The 22238-nt window shown below is 42.0% G+C and overlaps 1 protein-coding gene across 2 annotated transcripts in view; it reads left to right on the top strand.

Annotated features, from left to right (window-relative positions):
• Nucleotides 1-22238, top strand: part of camkmt (calmodulin-lysine N-methyltransferase) — a 295734-nt gene that overhangs the window by 228484 nt on the left and 45012 nt on the right. For both annotated transcript variants that reach the window (XM_055639630.1, XM_055639631.1), the window contains exon 7: nt 9925-9991. In XM_055639630.1, coding sequence (XP_055495605.1) covers nt 9925-9991 — 67 coding nt within the window. The remainder of the gene's footprint in view (nt 1-9924; nt 9992-22238) is intronic.

Raw genomic sequence — 22238 nt, forward strand, 5'->3', positions numbered from 1 at the left:
GTTAGTGTGCATGTGACGCGGAAGACTCCTCCCCTGAATTCCATAGAGCTGCTGACAGCTTTCATGCATGAGACGCGCACGCTTCATTTCCAGAACATTCTGAACGCTTGACGCGCGGTTGCATTTCGCTCTCTCCCCCTCTCTCTGTCCCCCCCCGCAACCACACAACGGGTCTGCACTTGGTCTAGTTTAAATCTTTATTCTCTTGATATTATCATCAATTCTCCCCAGATTCTACCACTCACCTACACACAAGGGGCAATTTACAGTGGTCAATTAATCTGCAAACCCGCACGTCTATGGGATGTGGGGGAAAACCGGAGCACCCAGAGGAAACCCCAGATGTCTTAGGGTTTATGGAGCTTATACAAGCTCCATACCGACAGCACCAAAAGTCAGGATCAAACACAGGTCTGGCACTGTGAACAATAAAATCATGTGTTTATCCCTATAAGATAGCATGTTGATGTTACCGATCCGGATACAAGTGATCAAATGCTATGATATATTCCACAACCATTCTAAACCTGCATATATTTGAGCTTGCAATAATTGAACCTGTATGGTAGGTTATGGATATAGTGTACTGCAGCTATGTGTGCCACTGATATGGAGAGTGTATGTTCAGACCAATAGATGGCACGTGCATATAGAGGATACTTGTTCTGAAGAAGTTTTTGTCTGAAGACGGGTTTCAACCCAAAACGTCACTCACCCTTTTCACAGCACCCAAAAAACGACATTGAATTCTGCAGAGATGCTTCCTTATCCGATACTTTTTCTTGGATGGATAATCAAGAATCTGTCAATCTCCACCTTAAAAATATCCATTTGACTTGGCCTGTACAGCCTTCTGTGGCAACGAATTACCATGCTCTGACTGAATAAATTCCTTCCCATCTCCTTTCTAAAGTTCCGTCCTTTTATTCTGAGGCTGTGGCCTCTGGTCTTAGACTCTCTCACTAGTGGAAACATCCTCTCCACGTCCACCCTATCCATGACTTTCATGAAGAAAATGTTCAGCTTTTGAAACATTCAGGCATGGCCTGATTTATTGTAAGAGTAGCAAATGGAGCTGAATGTTACAAGCACCCCCACCTCTGACATAATGGAGAATGCATCGCTGACAGAGCAAGTGATGTTGGCTTAGCCTAAGGCGGACTCTTGAGGAACTCCTACCTTTGGTTTGAATTGATTAGCCTCCAGCAGTCACAATGTAAAATCTTCAGAGTCTCATTCTATCTCTGGATTCAGCTGTTCAAAAAATGTTTCGAAGTAAGTTGTTCTGCAAAATTTTAACAGAATATTATTGAACTGATTATTGTTGAGCATGACATAAAAAACAATGTGACCATCTTTTCACTGTAAATCTTCCATCTGTACATCTATTCTGCACATCAGTCTATTTTCAGACACTTGTCGGTTATGCTGCAACTATGGAAACAAAGAGTCAATGTTACAGATGTTACTGGACACCACCTCCAGTTTAAATTCCATTTGGAACATTTTGGAGGACCAGGAAACCAAGAACTAAGCCCTTGATACATTGACTTTGTTACTCTTTCCGCAGATGTTGCCTGACCTGCCGAGTGTTTTCAGCATCTTCTGTTTTTATTTTGTAGTCCAATCATCTGCAGTTGTTTTTTTTAAACGTTCTGAGTATTTAACAATTTTTTGGGCTTGTTTTGGTCATCCCTTCCTCGTGCCCCTTTATGTGATGCCAGTTACATTGCAGAAGGCTCATTCAATCAACATGGTCTTGCGGCAATGGGTAGGACTATTTCTATACACAAGAAACTAAGGACAAAAAGTTTAATCTTTCTCAAAGAACAGTGGCCCCAGTTTGGGTGACTCATTGTTGGGTCCATTAGAGTGCAGCAACCCGCTGTGGCCTTGCCAACTATCTGTTGAAGAAGGGTTCTGACCCAAAATCTCATTCATTTTTCTCCAGAGATACTGCCTGAGTTACTCTTGCATTTTGTATCTACCAACTATCAACTTCCTATCTATTACTCTTGGCCATTCAAGAGCGTGTCCAGATCCTTCTTCAATGTATTGAGATTTCAGCCATCTTTCTCCAGACAGCGCATTCCAGATTGATCCCGCTGAAATCTGAGACACCTCTCAGGAAAAAGTCTCTCACCATGAACCTTATCCAGGTCTCTCAGAATTTTGTGTATTTCTATCCGGCTTCTCCCTCATGCTCCTCTGCACCAAGGAATACAAACCCAACCACTTCAGCATCTCCTCATAACAGAAACATTCCTCTCCTCATCACAGAGCCTGCGCTTGACCTCGCCGATATATATCGAGATATGGACCGAATGCAGGCAAATGAGATTAATTTAGATAGGCACCTTGGTCGGCGTTGGGCCAAGTATCCTATTTCTGTACTGTTTTACATAAGAGTCTCCAGACTTTCATTTTCTCATTGATGCCTAGTTTTGCTCCTTTGGCAGGGTACTAATGTCTACTATAGGAACACATGTGATTTTGATAGGTGTTTTTTAATAGTATAGTGCAGGCAGTATATAATGAGAGATGTAGTATAATTACTGTTCTTCAGTCTAGTATAACATTTCATATTGCAATACAAAGATTCCAGGAGTTGAAGCATTTGAGCGTGCACATCAAAGAGACAAAACCACTCGAGAACCATGGTCTGGGTATCTGCTCCAGTTCATTAACCAGGCCTGCTAATTACCAAAGATCGACACAAAATGCTGGAGTAACTCAGCAGGACTGGCAGCATCTCTGGAGAGAAGGAATGGGTAACGTTTTGGTTTGGTTTGACCAGAAGAAGGGTCTCGACCCGAAACATCACCAATTCCTTCTCTCCAGAGATGCTACCAGTCCTGCTGAGTTACTCCAGCTTTTTGTGTCTATCTTCGGTTTAAACCAGCATCTGGAGTTCCTTCTTACACATGTTGCCTGCTAATTACTAGTCAGGTAATGTAACCAATTTGATATCATTCCTATTAAAAGCACATTGTAAAAAAATTGGTGAGGAAATTTCATTCACAACAGTTATCTTCCATATGCACTCTTGTTTCAGGAATTGTGCCTTTGGATTAGAATATGGCAAATGTCATTCCATTATTTAAAAAAAGATGGAAGAGAGAAAGCAATTATCTGAAGTTCTCTACTGGGGAAAATGACAATATTTTCTACACTAAGACGTGATTTAGCAAAAGTGGACTGGATACAGCTACTTAAAGGTAAATCAGTGTCAGAGCAGTGGGAGGAGATAGTGAGGGTTCAGAGGTAATATGTTCTTACAAAGCAGGAGGATGAAACTCTTCAAAATCTAAAACCTGATGGATGACAAGAAGCAAGCGGGATTGGATAAGGAGGCAAAAAAAAGGGAGCTTATCGGATACTGTGAGCTGACTACTTCAGAAGCCTAGTGAAGCATTGAAAGATCAGGGGTGAAATTAAATGGGAAATTAGTGAAGCTCAGCGAGAAAGTGAAATAAAATCAAGTGAAACAAAAAGGTACGTCAAAAACGTGTTTATAAAAGAAAGATAATTAAAGAATGAGAAATTAGATTCCAAGAAAGTAACCTATTTGTGGAGCTGCTAGATATGGCTATGGTTCTTATTAAATACTTTGCGTTTTCATAAGCGTGGGAGTTGATACAGTATAATGAGCACAAGTGAAAAATATTGAGGAGATAAACAGAATGAGAGGAAATGTGAAGGGATTTAGCTTTGCAAGTAGATAAAATGCCAGGTCTGAATGAAATAAATCCCAGGTTATTAAAAGAACCAAAGGAGGAAATTGCAGAAGTCTGACTTTCATTTCCACTCCACTCTGGCTACAGGTGTGGTTCTGAGATGAGCTACATTATTTCTTTTTAAAAAAAGGACAAAATGGTATGGACATAGTAATTACAGACCAGTCAGCCTCTCGTCAGTAGCGGGCAAATTATTTGGAAAAATCTCTGAGGAATAGTATCAATTATTGCTTTGAAGCCCACAGATGGAGCCAGGTTGCATTGCCTTATACCCATAGTTCTGACACCTGGATCTTGAAACTAGAGAAGTCCTGTAATTTCTGTGCATGCAGAGTACGCTCCTGAACTTACTGAATATTTTAACCTTGCCAGTTCTTCTGGATTTGTTTAGTTTAATGTAGTTTATTGTCATGTTTACTGAGGTACAGTAAAATGATTTTTGTTGTGTGCCAACCAGTCAGCAGAAATACTATACATGATTACAATCGAGCCAGCCACAGTTTATGATCGATGACAAAGGGAATAATGTTTAGTGCAAGATCATTTCTGATTAAAGATAGTCCGAGGGTCTCCAGTGAGGTATACAGTATCTCAGGACCGCTCTCCAATTGTTGATAGGATGGTTCATTTGCCCGATAACTGCTGCGATAAAACTGTACCTGAATCTGGAGAAGTGCATTTTCATACTTCTGTACCTCGTGCCTGATGGGAGAGGGGAGAAGAGGAAGGGTGAGATTGGTCCTTGATTATGCGAGTGGCCTTGTTGAGGCAGTGTGAAGTGTAGATGGAGTCAATGCAAGGGAGGTTGTTATGCGCTATGCTGGAGAATTGGTGCTCTGCTCTATTGCAAGAACCAAAGCAACGGTGATTGCAGTACAAAGATTTCGGAGGAGAAAATAAACTTTTTTTTTAATAGTTTCTCTTCAGTATTATAAGATATTTGTGTTTTAGTTGATTTTAGTCAACTCTTTAGATTATTTTTTTATTATTTTCTGTTTTTAATCATTCAGTTTTAGAGCATAGAACTGTACACGCACTTTGGTCCACAATGTCTGTGCCGAACATGATGCCAAGTTAAACTAATCTCCTCTGCCTGCACGTGATCCACATCCATCCATTCCCTGCATGTCCTTGTGCCTGTATAAGCCTCTTAAATGCCACTATCGCATTTGCTACAACCAACACTACCCCTGACAACACATTCCAAACATCTACCATTGCTCAGTATAAAAAAATGTTTACCCCCGCATACCTCCTTTAATTTTTGCTCCTCTGATCTTAATGACAGTTTTGATACTTCCCCCCTGTGGATAACATTTCTGACTGCTTACTCTATCAATGCCTCTCTTAATTGTATATGCTTCTATCAGGTCTCCCTTCAACCTCTGATGCGCCAAAGAAAACAGCACAAGTTTGCCCAACTTCTTATGGCTAATACCGTCTAATCCAGGCAGCTTTCTGGCAAACCGCTTCTGCACCATCTCGAAAGCTAAAGTAACATTAGCAAATTTGCAGATGACACAAAGCTGGGTGGCAGTATGAACTGTGAGGAGGATGCTATGAGAATGCAGGGTGACTTGGACAGGTTGGGCAAGTGGGTAGATGCATGGCAGATGCAGTTTAATGTAGATAAATGTGAGGTTATCCACTTTGGTAGCAAAAACAGGAAGACAGATTATGATCTAAATGGTGTCAAAGGTTCAAAGGTTCTTTATTAGTCACATAGTCACATACACCAATTGGTGTAGTGAAATGCGTATTGCCATTGCAACACATAAAAAAGAATACAACATAACAATAATAAATAAATTTAAACATAAAAAACATCCCCCCATACTGGTTCCCATTATGAGGGAAGGTCAGTCCCCAACCCCTTGTCCACCCATAGTCGGGCCTATTTAAGCCTCCCCAGTCGCCTTTACGGAGGTCCGATGTTCCAGGCCCTTCTCGCCGGATGATGGTGCTCCGGCGTCGGGAAAACCCTCTCAGTGGAATGGGAAACCTGGAACGGCCGCTTCCTTACCGGAGACCGCGGCCTCCGAAGTCCACACCATAGTCGGGCCTATTTAAGCCTCCGCAGTCGCCTTTACGGAGGTCCGATGTTCCAGGCCCTTCTCGCCGGATGATGGTGCTCCGGCGTCGGGAGAACCCTCTCAGTGGAATGGGAAACCTGGAACGGCCGCTTCCTTACCGGAGACCGCGGCCTCCGAAGCCGACAGGCCCTAGTGAGACCACACCTATAGTATTGTGTACAGTTTTGGTCTCCAAATTTGAGGAAGAACATTCTTGCTATTGAGGGAGTGCAGTGTAGGTTCATAAGGTTCATTCCCGGGGTGGTGGGACTGTTATATGCTGAGAGAATGGAGCGGCTGGGCTTTTTATACTCTGGAATTTAGAAGGATGAGAGGGTATCTTATTAAAACATATAAGATTCTTAAGGCTTTGGACATGCTAGAGGCAGGAAACATGTTCCCAATGTTGGGGAGTCCAGCACCAGGGGCCTCAGTTTAAGAATAAGGGGTAAGCCATTTAGAACAAAGATGAGGAAATACTTTTTCACACGGAAAGTTGTGAGTCTGAGGAATTCTTTGCCTCAGAGGGTGGTGGAGGCCGGTTCTCTGGATACTTTCAAGAGAGAGCTAGATAGGGCTCTTAAAGATAGCGGAGTCAGGGGATATGGGGGAAAGGCAGGAACGGGGTACTATTTGTGGATGATCAGCCATGATCACATTGAATGGTCGTGCTGGCTCAAAGGGTCAAATGGCCTATTCCTGCACCTATTGTCTGTTGTCTATCCCTTCTATAATGGGGTAACCAGAACTGCACACAATATTCCAAATGAGGCTAAATGAACGTTTGTAAAACTGCAACATGACATCCTGACTCTTATACCCAATGCCTTGACCAATGAAGGGAAAGATACCATAAGTCTTTCACTCTATCTACTTGGGTAGAACACAAAGTGCTGGAATAACTCAGTGGGTCTGGCATCATCTTGGAAGAACATGGATAGGCAATGTTTTGGATCAAGACCATTCTTCAGACAGTCGACTTGTTTCAGGGAGCTATGGACTTGGATACCCAGATCCCTCTCTACATCAATTTTGTTAAGAGTCTTGCCATTAACTGTATACTTTCTCATTACATTCGACTTCCAGAAGTTCAACATCTCACACTTGCTCGTAATTTTAAATATCTCCAACCATTTTGTCTCCCTGATGTGAATGCCAGGTATCTCTCACCCAATCTTGAATCTCTCTCCCTCTTCCTTGTGGCCTTTTTCTCTTTCATGGTGCCAAACCTTATGCTGATGCAAACCCCCACCATGGAGGTTTAACGTTAAAGATGCACTCCTTTCTCAGGTAGCGAGCATCATTTTGTCAGAAGCTGCTGTTAAGTAAGTGTGATCCCAGAGGAAAAGTGTAGGTGCCATTTTAGCGCATGCTTCTGGGTGTAAACCACCCTCATGCCTTTTTGTAAATTTCACGACTCCTCGCCGGCATCAGATTGAACATTGTGGGAGGGTCTAGAAACGTCACCTATTCATTTTCTCCAGAGATGCAGCCTGATCTGCAGAGTTACTCCAGCTTTTTGTGTCTATCTTCGTTCTAAACCAGCATCCCATCCTACACAAGTGCCATTGCTTGGTGGCACAGGAAAGGGTGAAATAGACATGTTTGTCATTGGTATCAGCTTTGTTCAGTATGTGGCTCTGTTGATCTCAATCTACTCTAATACTGAGAAATTACTGTCATCTTGGAAGAGATGTTTTCTACCTCTATTGGTTTGTTTATTTAGGTACCTTTAAGGGCTCCCTTGGCTGTTTATAATATCCTGCCCAATGTTCTCTGTGAATCAAATTCATAAACATTTCACATTGTTTCTTCTGGGTTTAGTGAAATCTCAGTGAAATGGCAGAGAACCTTCTAATCTCTTGACGGCACATTTTGTGTTACAAGAGCATGTCCCTCCAGTGCTGAGTTTAATTCAGAGTTTAGAATTCCAGTATGGAAACAGTGCCCTTCGGCACACCGAGTCCACGGCGACCATCAGTCACCCTGTACACTAGTTCGATGTTATGCCATTTTTGCACCCTACACACTAGGGGCAAATTACAGCCCAATAAACCTACAAACCTGCACGTCTTTGGAATATGGAAGGAAACTGAAGCACCCTGAAAAAAAACTCCACACAGTCAAAGGGAGAAGATACAAACACCGCACAGACATCACCAGTACTCAGAATTGAACCGGGACCTCTGATGCTGTGAGGCAGCATCTCTACCTCTGCACCACTGTGCCGCTCATATTAATCTCTCTTTTTCTCACCAATTCTCCAGCTTAATCTGCCAAATTCGACTGTTAATGGGCTTTCTTTCTCGTTTATTATATTCTTTACAGGATATTCTGTTGTGCTTCTGTAAGTACGAATTTCATTGTTTTGTCCATTTGGAAGTTGGACTGCAGTTCACAGATGCCAGCAGTACCATTGTTTATCTCGTGTATGTATTTTCTTTTGTATAAGTCTAGATACCAATGATTATACTTTAGTTGCTGATAGTACATCTAAGGTCTGGCACTGCTTGCACAACAGGGCCACTGCATCATTTACAGAAACCCTTAAAGCCAAAGCTACTTTACAGCCCAGGAATGGAAGCATGTGACATCCTTTTACGCATTAGCCATTGGCCACTTGTCATTTAGGAAGAGAAAGGATGAAGGATTAAAGATCAATTATAGATAATAATTGTAGTGTTTTTCAGCACTTACGTTATGTATAATTATTGTTGATCCTGGGCTCATTGATTTTATATGCTAACCAGTTCAACATGAAAGTGCCTGAAGGGCTTTATTCTTTAAAAAAACAGGCAAACCTTGGCTGCTGCTGCAGAATCTCTGTCCATTATAATTTCCTCAGCTCCTTCTACCCTGTTAATGCACTGTAGGGCTAATCGCTTTGCATTTTGTCAGTTTAAGCAATGAGATGGATTAAATATATAGAGTACGAGTGATTAAAATTTAAAAAAAGACTCTATTTACAAGTAGGTTTTTCTATACGTGGACTCGAACTCCATAAATGTAGAGAGAGGTTTGGCCATATCCATCCATCATTTTTATTTTTTGGTTTATTAAAATATCACCTCCAAGGATGCTCCAGTTAATTCAATCAGTTGCCTGACACCATCTCAACGTAAAGTACTACTTGATCCTTACCAGCGCCTCTCAGGAAATACAATCAAGTGCCCGAGAGCATTCATAAAGAAATAATTCACGTTTGGACTACCTTCCGTGGAAATGGTTGTAAAGCATTATCTGTAAATGCTTGGCTCGAAGGGCCAAATGTCCTCCTCCTGCACCTATTTTTATGTTACTCTTGCTAACAAGATAGTTTGTGGACTGAGAAATAGATATTTTGTGTTGAATATGATGACTGACTAACATTGTGACATTTTCTGAGCTAGGAGTCTTCCAGGCTTGATTCCACCTTTTGTGAGTTAGTTTATCTGAATTGGGGTGATGGCAGGTACATAGTTATATAGCGTGAAAACAGACCCTTCGGCCCAACCTAGGATGAAGGGTGATCTTATAGAGGTGTACAAATAGATTGGGTAAACGCACAGAGTCTCATGCCCAGCGCATGGGTATTGAGAACCAGAAGACATAGGTTTAAGGTGAGGGGGGAAAAATTTACTAAGAACCTGACGGGTAATAAATTTGCACAAAAGGTGGTGAGTGTATGGAACAAGCTACCAGAGGAGGTTAGAAACATTTAGACAGATTACATGGATACGATAGGTTTAGAGGGATATGGGCCGAATGCAGACAGGTGGGACTAGTGTAGATGGGGTCCGTTGGTCAGTATGGACAAGTTGGGCTGAAGGCCAATTTCCAGACAGTATAACTCTAAGTGCAAACGCACAATGATAACCTTTTGTTATAAACAGTCCTGTAGAGTATTGACATACCCAAGGCCATCCCTAATTTGCAAGTGTACAGAAGACGTCCACTAATCCTGCGTGCAAGGGGCGTCATGTTATGGCAACATTTTCAGAGTCCAGTAAACTTAAGTGATATTGTGAGGAGTTGCCAAGTATCCATAAATTCAAAAGTTTTCCCTTTTGCTCAATTTCTAAATTATCTAATAATTATAACTTTGTTTTTACCCTTAACTGAACAACCTTTTTCAGATGTTGCAGAAATAATTGAAAGAAACAAAAAACACGGACTATTCAGGGCTGGTTCTGTTTCAAGCCGGTAAGATGTACTTTATTTTATTTATTTATTGAACAGTTAACAAATTATGTTTATCTTCTTAAACCTGTAAAATTAAGCACAAAATTACTGAGAGGAATTTAGGATTTATACACAAACCTATTTTTAAAATATTGAGAATAGAGTATTATTTAATTTAGTTAGAGCTACAGCATAGAATCAGGCTCTTCAGCCTTCTCTGACCATCGATCACCCAATCACACTTAGGAAACCTGAACGGAAACCTCTGAAGTGCGGTTCCCAGAGGTTTTTGTCAGTCTCCCTAATGGTCGAAGTGGTTTCCGCTTCTTCTATGTTCTATGTTCTATAGAAGCGGAAACCACTTACGACCATTAGGGAGACTGACAAAAACCTTCGGGAACCTCTGGGAACCACACGGAAACCTTGGGTGGGGCGCAAAGTCTCCAGAGGTTTCCGTTCGGGTTTCCAAAGTGGGACAGGGGCATAACTCTATGTTATCCCACTTTTGCAGCCACTCTCTATGCGCCTGGGGCAATTTATAGAGGCCAATTAACTTACAAAGCCACATATCTTTGGCATGTGAGAGGAATCCAGAGCAGCCAGAGGAAACCCACACAGTCACAGAGAGAATGTGCAAACACCACACAGGCAGCATCTGAGATCAGGATCGAACCTGAGTCTTTGGCGATTGAGGCAGCAGCTCTACCAGTTGCACCATTGTGCCGCTCTATTGATAACAGAATTCAATACATGTAAGGAAGTGAGAGAAAATAATCATTGAAAAAACCCCCGTCTACTAATACTCTCCTCCGCCTAACGGAGCTGGTCCTTACCCTCAAAAACTTTTCCTTTGACTCCTCCCACTTCCTCCAAATACAAGGCTATGGGCACGCGCATATGCCTGCCACTTTGTAGGGTACGTCGAACAATCCTTGTTCGAGGCGTACCATGGCCCTATCCCCGAACTCTACCTCTGCTACATCGACGACTGCATTGGTGCCACCTCCTGCATCCACGCAGAACTCACTGACTTCATCCATTTCACCACTAATTTCCATCCGGCACTCAAATTCACATGGACCATTTCTGACATCTCCCTACCGTTTCTAGACCTGACCATCTCCATCGCAGGTAGCATACTACTGACCGACATCTACTACAAACCCACTGACTCCCATGGCTATCTGGACTACACTTCTTCCCACCCTGCTTCCTGTAAGGACTCTATCTCCTGCTCCCAATTCCTTCGTCTACGCCGCATCTGCACTAGGATGAGGTGTTCCAGACCAGGGCATTGGATATGTTCTACATTCTTAAGGGAACAGGGATTCCCCTCTCCTATTATTGCTGAGGCTCTCACCAGGGTCTCCTCTATATCCCGCAGCTCAGATCTCACTCCCATCCCCCTACTCGTAACTAGGACAGAGTCCCCCTTGTCATCACCTTCCACTCTATCAGCCATCGCATACAACATATAATCCTCTGACATTTTCGCCACCTCCAACGGGATTCCACCACTGGCCACATTTTCCCATCTCCTCCCCTTTCTGCTTTCCGCAGAGACCGTTCCCTCCGTAACTCCCCAGTCAATTTGTTCCTTCCCACCAAACCACCCCCTCCCCAGGTACTTTCCCTTGCAACCGCAGGAATTGCTACACTTGTCGCTTTATCTTCACCCTCAACTCCATCCAAGGACCCAAGCAGTTTTTCCAAGTGAGGCAGAGGTTCACCTGCAGCTCCTCCAAGCTCATCTACTGCATCCGCTGTTTCAGGTGTCCACTTCTATACATCGGCGAAACCAAGCACAAGCTTGGCAATCGCTTCACCCAACATCGCTCAGTTCGTACTAACCAACCTGATCTCCCGATGGCTCAGCACTTCTACTCCCTCTCCCATTCCGAATCATACCTTTCGTTCCTGGGCCTCCTCCATTGCCAGAGTGAGGCCCAGCGCAAATTGGAGGAACAGCACCTCATACTTCGCTTCGGTAGTTTACACCCCAGTGGTATGAACATTGACTTCTCCAATTTCAGATAGTCCTTGCTTTCTCACTCCTTCCCCTCTCCTTCCCAGAACTCCCACATAGCCTACTGTCTCCGCCTCTTCCTTTATTTTTCCCGCCCCCCCCCATCGACATCAGAAGAAGGGTGTCGACCCAAAACTTTGCCTATTCCTTCTCTCCATAGATGCTGCCTCACCCGCTGAGTTTCTCCAGCATTTTTGTCTACCTTTGATATTTCCAGTATCTGCAGTTCTTTCTTAAACATTGAAAATAAATGAGTACTTCTGAAAATAGCAATAGTGGAATATATGGTTGGAAACTGAAGGAAGATTGAATCAGAGTGAAGCAAACTGGGAACAACCAAAACTATTGTTTTGTGATGGTATTAGTTGCCAATTCTTGAGAGGAAGCAGAAAGTACTATCAATAATCTAGTATGTTTTTGCAAGAGATTAACATGACAATACAATAGATTTCATCATATTTTGGTCAAGGCCTAGGTGTGATTAAAAAAAGAAAGGCCTTGCACAGGTCCTTTGCCAGGTACATGGAAAGAAAATGTTTAGAGGGATATGGGCCAAACCCAGGTAGTGGGAATAGTGTAAATGGGGGTATTTGTGTCGGCACGGGAAAATTGGACTGAAGGGCCTGTTTCCATGCTGTTTGACTCAATGCAAAGATTCGGTCCTTTACTTCGTTCTCACCAGCAGGACGTGGAAAGGTGGGTTTGCTGATTCTGAAGGGATCATTGAAGTTGGTGGGAGGGTTGTTGAAGTAGACCAGGTGAGTAAATAATTAAATGAACAAGTGTGAACAAGAGGGTGAAAGATATAATATTGTGTACATGAAAAGGACTGCTTCTACCTGTTGATAAGATTGCTACTGAATCCAGCTATGGATTGTTTCAGGTAAGTCATCCATCTCTGAGGGCCAGAACCAGCTGATTTTTGCCCCAAGTCACCCACCTCTAACAGCATTAAACCCCATTGTCTGCTGAAGATGCGTGGTCCAATCCTATCTGTGACCAACCACTTCAAGGGAAAGCTGCTCCAAACTACAGTTCACCTAAAATTACAGTTCTCTTGAAGATCCTCTGCTTTACAAATTTCGATTATGTCTTGCGATTAACTGCTTTAGACCATTTTACTGTGAGGCCTGTTGAAAAATGCCAATGACATTAGGTAAAGGCAGGACCTGGTTTACTGCTTCAGCACCTGCAGAGAAAAATGGGGCAGTAAAACTTTATAAAATCAGATTTTCATGACGCATTGAACACAGTAAAATGCACCAACAAGGAGATAATATGAAAAGGAATTTTACAAAATACATGGATTTTGAATATTAAATCTTTTCGACCGGTATTTTGTTCTTAGGTGCTGCCCACTCCCTTCCACAGTTGCTGCCTGACCTGCTGTGTTCAGCTAGCATTTTGTTTTTTGTTCAAGATTCCAGCATTTGCCATCTCTCTTGTGTCTCCTGGCTGACTGCAATGGTTCAAATAACGATATCAGCTTTCTAACGGTCACTAGTTAAACATTAATGAATGTCTGCTGCAGCCTCCTTCGGAGTAAGCAGATAATGGGGGGAGAAATCATGAACTACTGCCAAGAAAGAACAATTATTGATGTTAAAAAAATATTCTAATCCAAGTCAACTCAAAGCTCAAGTACAGCTTATTTTGATCAATTTCCTGTACCAATGATTAAACTTTTTTTTTTTGTACATATATACGCTGGAAAAAAATAGCTGATTACAATGTTTTAATCAGTTAAACGGGTTTTGATGTCTGTGATAGCTTTAATACAACGGAGTTAGTAATCTACTGGATAAATGCTTGACAGAGATAAAAAGTAATATCTTTAATCTCCTTTTACAGGCTTAATACCTGTCAAAAAGGATTTAATATTCAAAAGCCATTTTAGTGTTTTAATTTCTATTCATATTAGCTCCTTGTTGGTGAACTGAGCTGTGGAAATAGTGTTTTCTGAAATTTTACCGCCTCATTAATTTAATCAGAGATTTCTTTTCAAAAAGCAACCCAGTCCACAGTTTTTCCCGATAAAATTATCTGTCTAGTTTCATATCAGTCAGATTAGTATCACTTAAAGCTGTGCCTATTAAAACGGATACTGAAAGCAGGATTTCCAGATAATCTGCAGTAGATTATTCGTCAATGGACCTACAATAACATCGTCATGCTTGCACGAACCACATCGTGGAATAACAACATACTGAATTTTGGTGTTTCTATGGAGACATCTGTGGCAGGCACAAGAAACTGACCAGCATAATATAAAACTGCCCACCACCCTTAGAACCCATGTCTTTGAATGATCAGATGCTAGAGAGGGGTCTCAATATTGGTGTGAAGCTATTTGTTACCAAATGTGTGTTTTTCATTCTGGATATTTTCTGCCAATTGCACTGGAATTTCTACAAAACTGATTGTTTGGTTTGATATCTAAACCAATATATAAAGTTATATTGTTATTGAAACAGTCAAGTACAAATCTAATTGCTCTAAATTCGGGTGATTTATGGGAGCCAGCCATCTGTGGGTAGTAGGAGAATCGGCAGGAGGGAGGAGGGGAGGGGGGAAATGATAGATATGAGAGAAAGAACGGGTTACTTAGAAATAGGAGTTGGGGGATAAGATTCAGTGGATTCTCCAAGCTGGTATAGACTCAGTGGGCTGAATGGTTTTCTGCTTCATGAAAAATGTGCCATTTTACACTAGATCGGTTCCTTACGTCAATTGATATCCATGTTATTCTGAGGTATTGTATTCATGTGAGGAAAAAGGAGTTACAGAAACAAAGTGCTGGAGTAATTCAGCAGGTCAGGCAACATCCCTGAATAACATGGATAGGTGATAGTTCGGATTGGACTCTTCTTCAGACTGATTGCAGGGGTGGGGGAAAGATTTTTAAAAGGAGCTGATGAGTTCTTGCTGGAATATTAGATGATTAATAAAAGGCACAACAAATGATCCTGTATTTCAAGTATGATTGGGGAATATTTTAATATAAAGGCTAAAGGTTAGATTAGAATGGTGAAGACCCAAGATGGGGGAATATTTTGGATGTTTAAGAAGGAACTGCAGATGCTGGAAAATCGAAGGTAGACAAAAATGCTGGAGAAACTCAGCGGGTGAGACAGCATCTATGGAGCAAAGGAAATAGGCAACGTTTCGGGGCGAGACCCTTCTTCAGACTGATGTGAGGGGGGGGGGGGGGGGGGGGGGAGAAGAAAGGAAGGGGTGGAGCCGGTGGGCTGAGGAAGAACTGAGAAGCGGAGGGGATAGTAAGGACTACCTGAAATTAGAGAAGTCAATGTTCATTCCGCCGGGGCGCAAACTGCCCAAGTGAAATATGAGGTGCGGCTCCTCCAATTTACAGTGGTCTCATGGAGGAGGCCCAGGACAGAAAGGTCGGATTCGGAATGGGAGGGGGAGTTGAAGTGCTGAGCCACCGGGAGATCAGGTTGGTTATTGCGATTTGAGATGGGGAGAGGATGAAGGCGGTCTGTAACCCATTCAAGGACTGGATTTAGAATCCGATCATGAACCAGTCTCATGAATCAGAATTGTATTTCTGGTAAATAGCTGGGAGTGATGAAGGTAATCAAATAATGTGATCAAGTGAGTTGCTGAAGTGGTGATCATTTATATGAGGAGTATTATTGGGGCAACAATCAGGTAATATTGATGGAGGAGTTTGGCTGGAGATTTCATGGGTGAGTGGATGGGGAGGTTTCATTTCAAGACATTTTAGAGATACTGTATAGTGGGCCGAGGGGCCTATTTCCAAGGCGACACTGAACTTTGATCACCCATTCACACCACTTCTATGTTATCCCACTTTCCCGTCCACTCTCAATAATTAGGGGCAATTTTAAAGAGGTAAATTAACCTTCCAAACCGCCTGTCTTTGGGATTTGGGAGAAAATCGGAGCACCCGGAGGAAACTCGTGTGGTCACGGAGGGAACTTGCAAACTCAACACACGCCACCCGAGATCAGGATTGAACCCGGTTCTCTGGCGATGTTGGGCAGCCGTTGGGCATTCTGCTTCAGAGTAAATTGTGCATCCTACCACAATATGTCTGTTTAGCCATTAGCTATGCCAGCCACTGGGTCGTCCTAAGATGTTGTCAGAAGTAGAGATCAGGTAAGTTTTAATGATCGTGTGAATGATTCGGGTTGTCAGCAATGAGTAATGATAGAGTAAGAATTGTAGGATGGGGATGTGGAGATTGGAGCCTCTTTTGGGATCATTAGGGTTTGGGAATTCTTAGTTTAGTTTATTGTCACGTGTACAGTGAAAAGCTTTTGTTGCATGCTAAATAGTCAGCGGAATGTCAATGCATGATTACAATCGAGCTATCCGTAGGGTATTATACATATTCAACCATGGCTGATCTATCGTTCCCTCTCAACTCCATTCTCCTGCCTTCTCCCCATAACCCCTTACACCCATACTAATCAAGAATCGTTCAACCTCTTCCTTAAAAATATCCATTGACTTAGCCTCCACAGCCTTCAGTGGCAATGAATTCCACTAATTTGCCACCCTTGAACTAAATAAATTCCCCCCCCATCTCCTTCCTAAAGGTACATCCTTTTATTCTGAGGCAATGGCCTCTGGTCCTAGACTCTCCCACTAGTGGAATCATCCTCTCCACATCCACTGCATCCAAGCCATTTGTTTTTCATATCAATAAAACAGTTGTTGTCTGAAGACAGACTGTGTCCGCAATGTTAGAGCACAATGCTAGGTCCTCCGTTGCTCACAGAAATACAATATTTTGCAGATGAGTGAAGTTGGTGATAAATAACCAGTGATTATTAACACTCAGTACACAGAATTATGTCTTGTGGAAGCACTATTTCTCAACAATTTTCTTTTCTCGGTATGAGGTTGAAATGTATTATTCACCAGTGCCAAATATTTAAATATTCTATCACGCTCATGTAACCTTAAACATTGGAAATCAATGTCAGGGAAAAAACTGTTTAATAATAAACGGAAGAATCAGCATGCTACGGGGTAATTATATGTTTACTTTCCCAGTTTATTCAAATGTGCATAATCAACAATTTCATTTTAGATCATTTCACTCAGAAATCATTTGCGAGAATTTTTTTTTCCTAATTCTGTTTCAGAGTAAATTGTGCGTCCTACCACAATATGTCTGTTTAGCCAACAGAACTTAAGGCTATGAAATAAACATCATTTAAATAATGAAATTCTTCCAATGTCAGTTTTAGGAAATGTTAGCACTATGCGAGTATCTAGAACATTAGAGAGTTCACTCGATTTTTCTGGTAAGTACTGATAATTCGGCATGGAGCTGCCAGCATTAGCATATATGTGCTGTTCATTTTTGGTCCCCTTGTACTTCATACTGAATCTAGTGGCGAGCTGTATCATGCTGGGAAATTGGTTCCTGGATCACATAGGATTGTGGAATTGAAGGTGGCCATTGTGCCCATTGAATTTCTGCTTGCTCTTATTAGATCAATTCCATCAGTCCCATTCTCCTATTCATAGTCCTCAAGATTATTATTTCTAGTTCCTATCCAATTCCCTTTTGGAACTTCTATTGCGCCACCTATCATAAGGCCATAAGTGCAAGGAGCAGAATTAGGTCTTTTGGCCCATCAAGTCTACTCCGCCATTCAATTATAGCTGATCTATCTCTTCCTCCTAACCCCATACTCCTGCCTTCTCCCCATAACCCATGACACCCATACTATCGAGCCAATAAGTTTGAGATCAAAACTCTCTTGTATCAAAGAGTTTTTCCTCCGTCTACTCTGGTATCTTTGGCCAAATTTTAAAATTGTGTCAGTCTTGAACCATCGTTTATTCCATGAAATGAATTTAGACGATCAGCCATGATCATATTGAATGGCGGTGCTGGCTCGTAGGGCTGAATGGCCTACTCCTGCACCTATTTTTCTATGTTTTTTTAATACTCTCTATATTTGCTGTATTCCTCTAGAAAATATTCTATCAATCTTTCATGCTCCTCGAAGAATTATCATGCTTCTTCGAACCCCTCTATCATTACATTTCCTTATCCTTGGAAATCTCACCTAAACCATTTTTGCACCGTCTCCAAGACCTGTCCACCTTTCCTAAAATGTGACAATAACTGGTTAGAATACTCGATTGCTGCTTTACCAATGGTTTAGAAACCTTCTACATAACCTGCCTGCTTCTTTGTATTCTGCGCTTGTATTAATCTCAGGATCCCAATAACGTTAATGGGCATAAAGGGAAGATTACTCCAATGGTTGATATCATAACTTGGACAAAAGAATGTGGCTGTGATCGTTAAAGCCAATCTTTCCACTGTCAGGATGCCACTGAAAAGGCTCCTCAGGTTACTGTCCTGGATCCAACCATCTTCAGCTGTCTCTTCGATGGCCCTTTTCCAGCACAAGATCAGGAGTGGGACTGCTTGCAGAATTGTGCAACATTTGATTATATTTGCAAGGCTATGCCTGCATGCAATAAGCTCTCATTTCAGGCATGTGTAGATAAAAGAAAAATAATATTTGCTGCACAACATTACCATTCCATTACCATCTCCTACATGAGAGTTTAACCACTTTCCTCTGATAATCAATGGTATTATCATGGTCAGGTCCTTTGCCATCAGTTTCCAAGAGATCACCAGTGGCCAAACACCTGATTAGAGCAACTACATGAAAACTGGCTACTGAGCAACAGAGACGGGTTGTCCAATGGTAGGTAATTAATTTTGCAAGACGGAAGTGATGGAATATGTTTCACTTGTTGGATAAATGCAGCTCCAACAACTGTTAAGAAAATCAACATCATCCAGGAACCATGATGTTGCTTTATTCAACATACTAAATGTTGATTCTCTCCACTACCATCTGCAGTTACTTGCTTAGGCTTCTCTGAAACCCACAGCTTCATTACCACAAAAAACAGGAGCAGCAGATTTCTTGGAACACACCAGCAGATTCGCTTCAGGTTGCACGCCATGCCGACTTGGAAATGTATTGACATTTGTTATATTCCTGGAATTTGGTCTCCACCATTCACACTATAAAAAGTGTTGGCACATGACCACTGCCAACAAAAGTAAACCCAGCCACCTTTCCTTGAGATTTAATGGCGTAATAACACTGGAATTAGGAGCAGGGGCGGGCCATTCAGCCCATGGACTACCTCTAACATTCAGAACCTCTGGGATAAAAATAATTTCAAGTGATTCAACACCTTGTGATTTAAGACATTTCATTTCTGTGCTAAATGGCCTCCCTCAACCAAACATCATCTCTGCATCTGCTCTGTTGAGTTCTCTAAGAAACGTGTTAACTTCAATAGGTTGAAAAGAATTGAGGCCTTGTGTTCTTATTTTCTCCACAAATGTCATCCCAGAAATCATTTTGGTGAATGTTCATTGCACGGACTCCGTGACAAAGTATGTCAATTTTTAGGTAAGGAGACCAAAACTATACACAATAGTCCAGGTGCCCTCTCAGCAAAGCTCTGTATTGTTGCAGTGTGGTACCTTTACACAATTTTTCTCACAACAAAGACCAATATGCCATTTAGCTTTCCATTGCTTGTTCAACCTCAGTGTTGATCCTCAGTGACTTGTTTACATTAACACCAACATGCCACTGAACATGAACATTTCACACTCTGTCGCCGTTTTACAAAACACAGCTTTTCTGTTGTTTACCAGAGTGGTTAAATTAAATGTTTAAGAAGGAACTGCAGATGCTGGAAAATCGAAGTTAGACAAAAGAGCTGGAGAAACTCAACGGGTGCGGCAGCATCTATGGAGCATAGGAAATAGGCAACGTTTCGGGCCGAAACCCTCCTTCAGACTACTTAAATTGTTTTTTTAGAAATTAGATACCATCTGCCTTCTACTTATCTTCTCACTTAACTTGTCATTAACCCTTGAAACCTCTTTACATCCATCTCCCAACTCACAATTCAACCTAATTGTTCATCATCTGCAAACATGGAATGATGACACTTGGTTCTCTCAGTTTTACTTTTAGACTTTAGAGATACAATGCGGAATCAGGCCTTTGGCCCACCAAGTCCGCGCCGACCACGATCACCCAGTACGCTAAGCACTATCCTACACACTAGGGACAATTTACAATTTCAATGAAGCCAATTGACCTACAAACCTGTACGTCTTTGGAGTGTGGGAGGAACCTGAAGCACCTTTTGAAAACCCACACAGTCACAGGGTAAACATACAAACTCCATACAGACAGCACCTTAGTCAGGATTGAACCCGGTTCTCTGGCATTGTAAGGCAGCAGCTCTACCGCTGTGCCATTATGCCGCCCTTATACTGAATATAGATTGACGATTCATTTTGAATGGGACCACAAGCACTGATCCCTACAACATCCCACCAGCCACTGCCTACCAGCTTGAGAAAGGCATGTATTTATTTCCCCAAGCTTTGCTTTCTGTTTGTTAACTAATTCTTGTAGCCTCCAGAATATTACCCCATGTGATGTAACCTTGTTGACCAATTTCTTTCCTACAACACAATATAAAAATATATAAATATACCACATCCATAAGTTAGCCTTCATTCTACTTGTTACACCCTCAATGAACTCCATAAAATGAGTTGAACATAATGTTTCTTATATAGATCTATGCTGGTTCTGCCCAGTCCTATTATTTGACAGGAGTAACATATCCTAATTTTCTCTGTCCTTTCTTTCTTAAATAACATGCTTATATTACTGACCTCCAAACTGGGATTTATTCCAGAATCTATAAAATTTTAAACAAGATAGGTATCCACAATCTCTATATCTGCCTCTTTTAAAACATGGAATGTAGATCATCCGATCCTTGGAATTTATCAGCTTTCAGTCTCTTATCAGATATTTGTTGAACTGATAACTTTTTCAGCTCCTTGTTCTTGCGGGAAGCTTTGTCCTATAGATTTTTCTGGCAGGATTTTTTTTCGCCCTTTTATGAAGCCAGAGAAAATATTTATTTACTGTCTCTGCCATTTCCTTATTTCTCCCTGAAATTCTCCTGTCTCTGTAAGGAATGCACATTGCTCTTGCTCATCTTTCCTTTAGACTTTTGAGATGCAGTGCAGAAACAGGCCTTCAGCCCACCGAGTCCATGCCGACCCAGATATAACCCCGTACTCTAGCACAATCCTACACCCTAGGGACAATTTACACTGATACCAAAGCCAATTAAACCAGCAAACCTGCACTTGTTTAAAGTGTGGGAGGAAACCGAAGCTACCAGAGAAAACCCACGCAGTCACAGCGAGAAACAAACTCTGTACAGACAGTGCCCATAGTCAGGATCGAACCAAGGTCCCTGGCGCTGTAAGACAGCAACTCTACCGCTGTGCTGCCCTATCTTCTCATTTGAATTCCTACAGAAGCTCCTGGTTGTCGATTCTCTTGCCATTAGTACCTCACTGGAAGGACTACTGTGGTTCAGGAAGGCGTGTTACCATTATTTTCTCACAGAAAATGTTGTTATGGACATAAATGCTGGGCTTGCCAGCAATGCCAACAGAGTAAAGATAATGAATGTGCAAAATGCACTTTCCCATTGTGCCGTGCCACTCAAAAAACAATTATGTACATAGGTCCCAAGATGAGGCTTTCCAGGACATCCAAGATGTCCTCCTCCTTCAGTACAGTAAATGTAGTTTCCCTCCTACCATTGTGGATGAATCCTTCACCTGTGTTTCTTCTAGGTCCCGCAGTTCTCCTCTTGTTCGTCCTTCTGCTGGGCAGAACAAGGATACAGTTCACCTGGTCCAACATTTCGTTCTCTGGCACTTCTGCCGCCGTCAACATGATCCCACGACCAGTCGCATCTTTACATCCTGCTTATTGTAAAAGACTCTGCATTTACCCTATCTATTCCTTTGATTATTTTTTACACCTCTATGAAATCTCACCTCTTCCTCCTGCGTTGGGGAGGCTAAGGGATAAAGTCCTAGCCTCCCCAACCTCTTCCCATAGCTCAGGCCCCCAAGTCCTGGCAACATCTCAGCCTTGTTTTGTCATCCCCATCCTCTCCAGGATCCAAACATTTCATGCCAGCTCTTGCCCTACCTGCTCTACTCTTTACAGTATACTGGCTATTTCCTCTCTACTCTTTCAGTCCAGAGGCAAGGTCTCAACCTAAAACTGTAATTGTCTATATCCCTCTACAGATGCTGGCCAACCCACTGAATTCCTCCAGCGCCATCAATATCTTGTG

Source organism: Leucoraja erinacea, chromosome 8, assembly GCF_028641065.1.
Source record: "Leucoraja erinacea ecotype New England chromosome 8, Leri_hhj_1, whole genome shotgun sequence".
Classification (NCBI taxonomy): Eukaryota; Metazoa; Chordata; class Chondrichthyes; order Rajiformes; family Rajidae; genus Leucoraja; species Leucoraja erinaceus.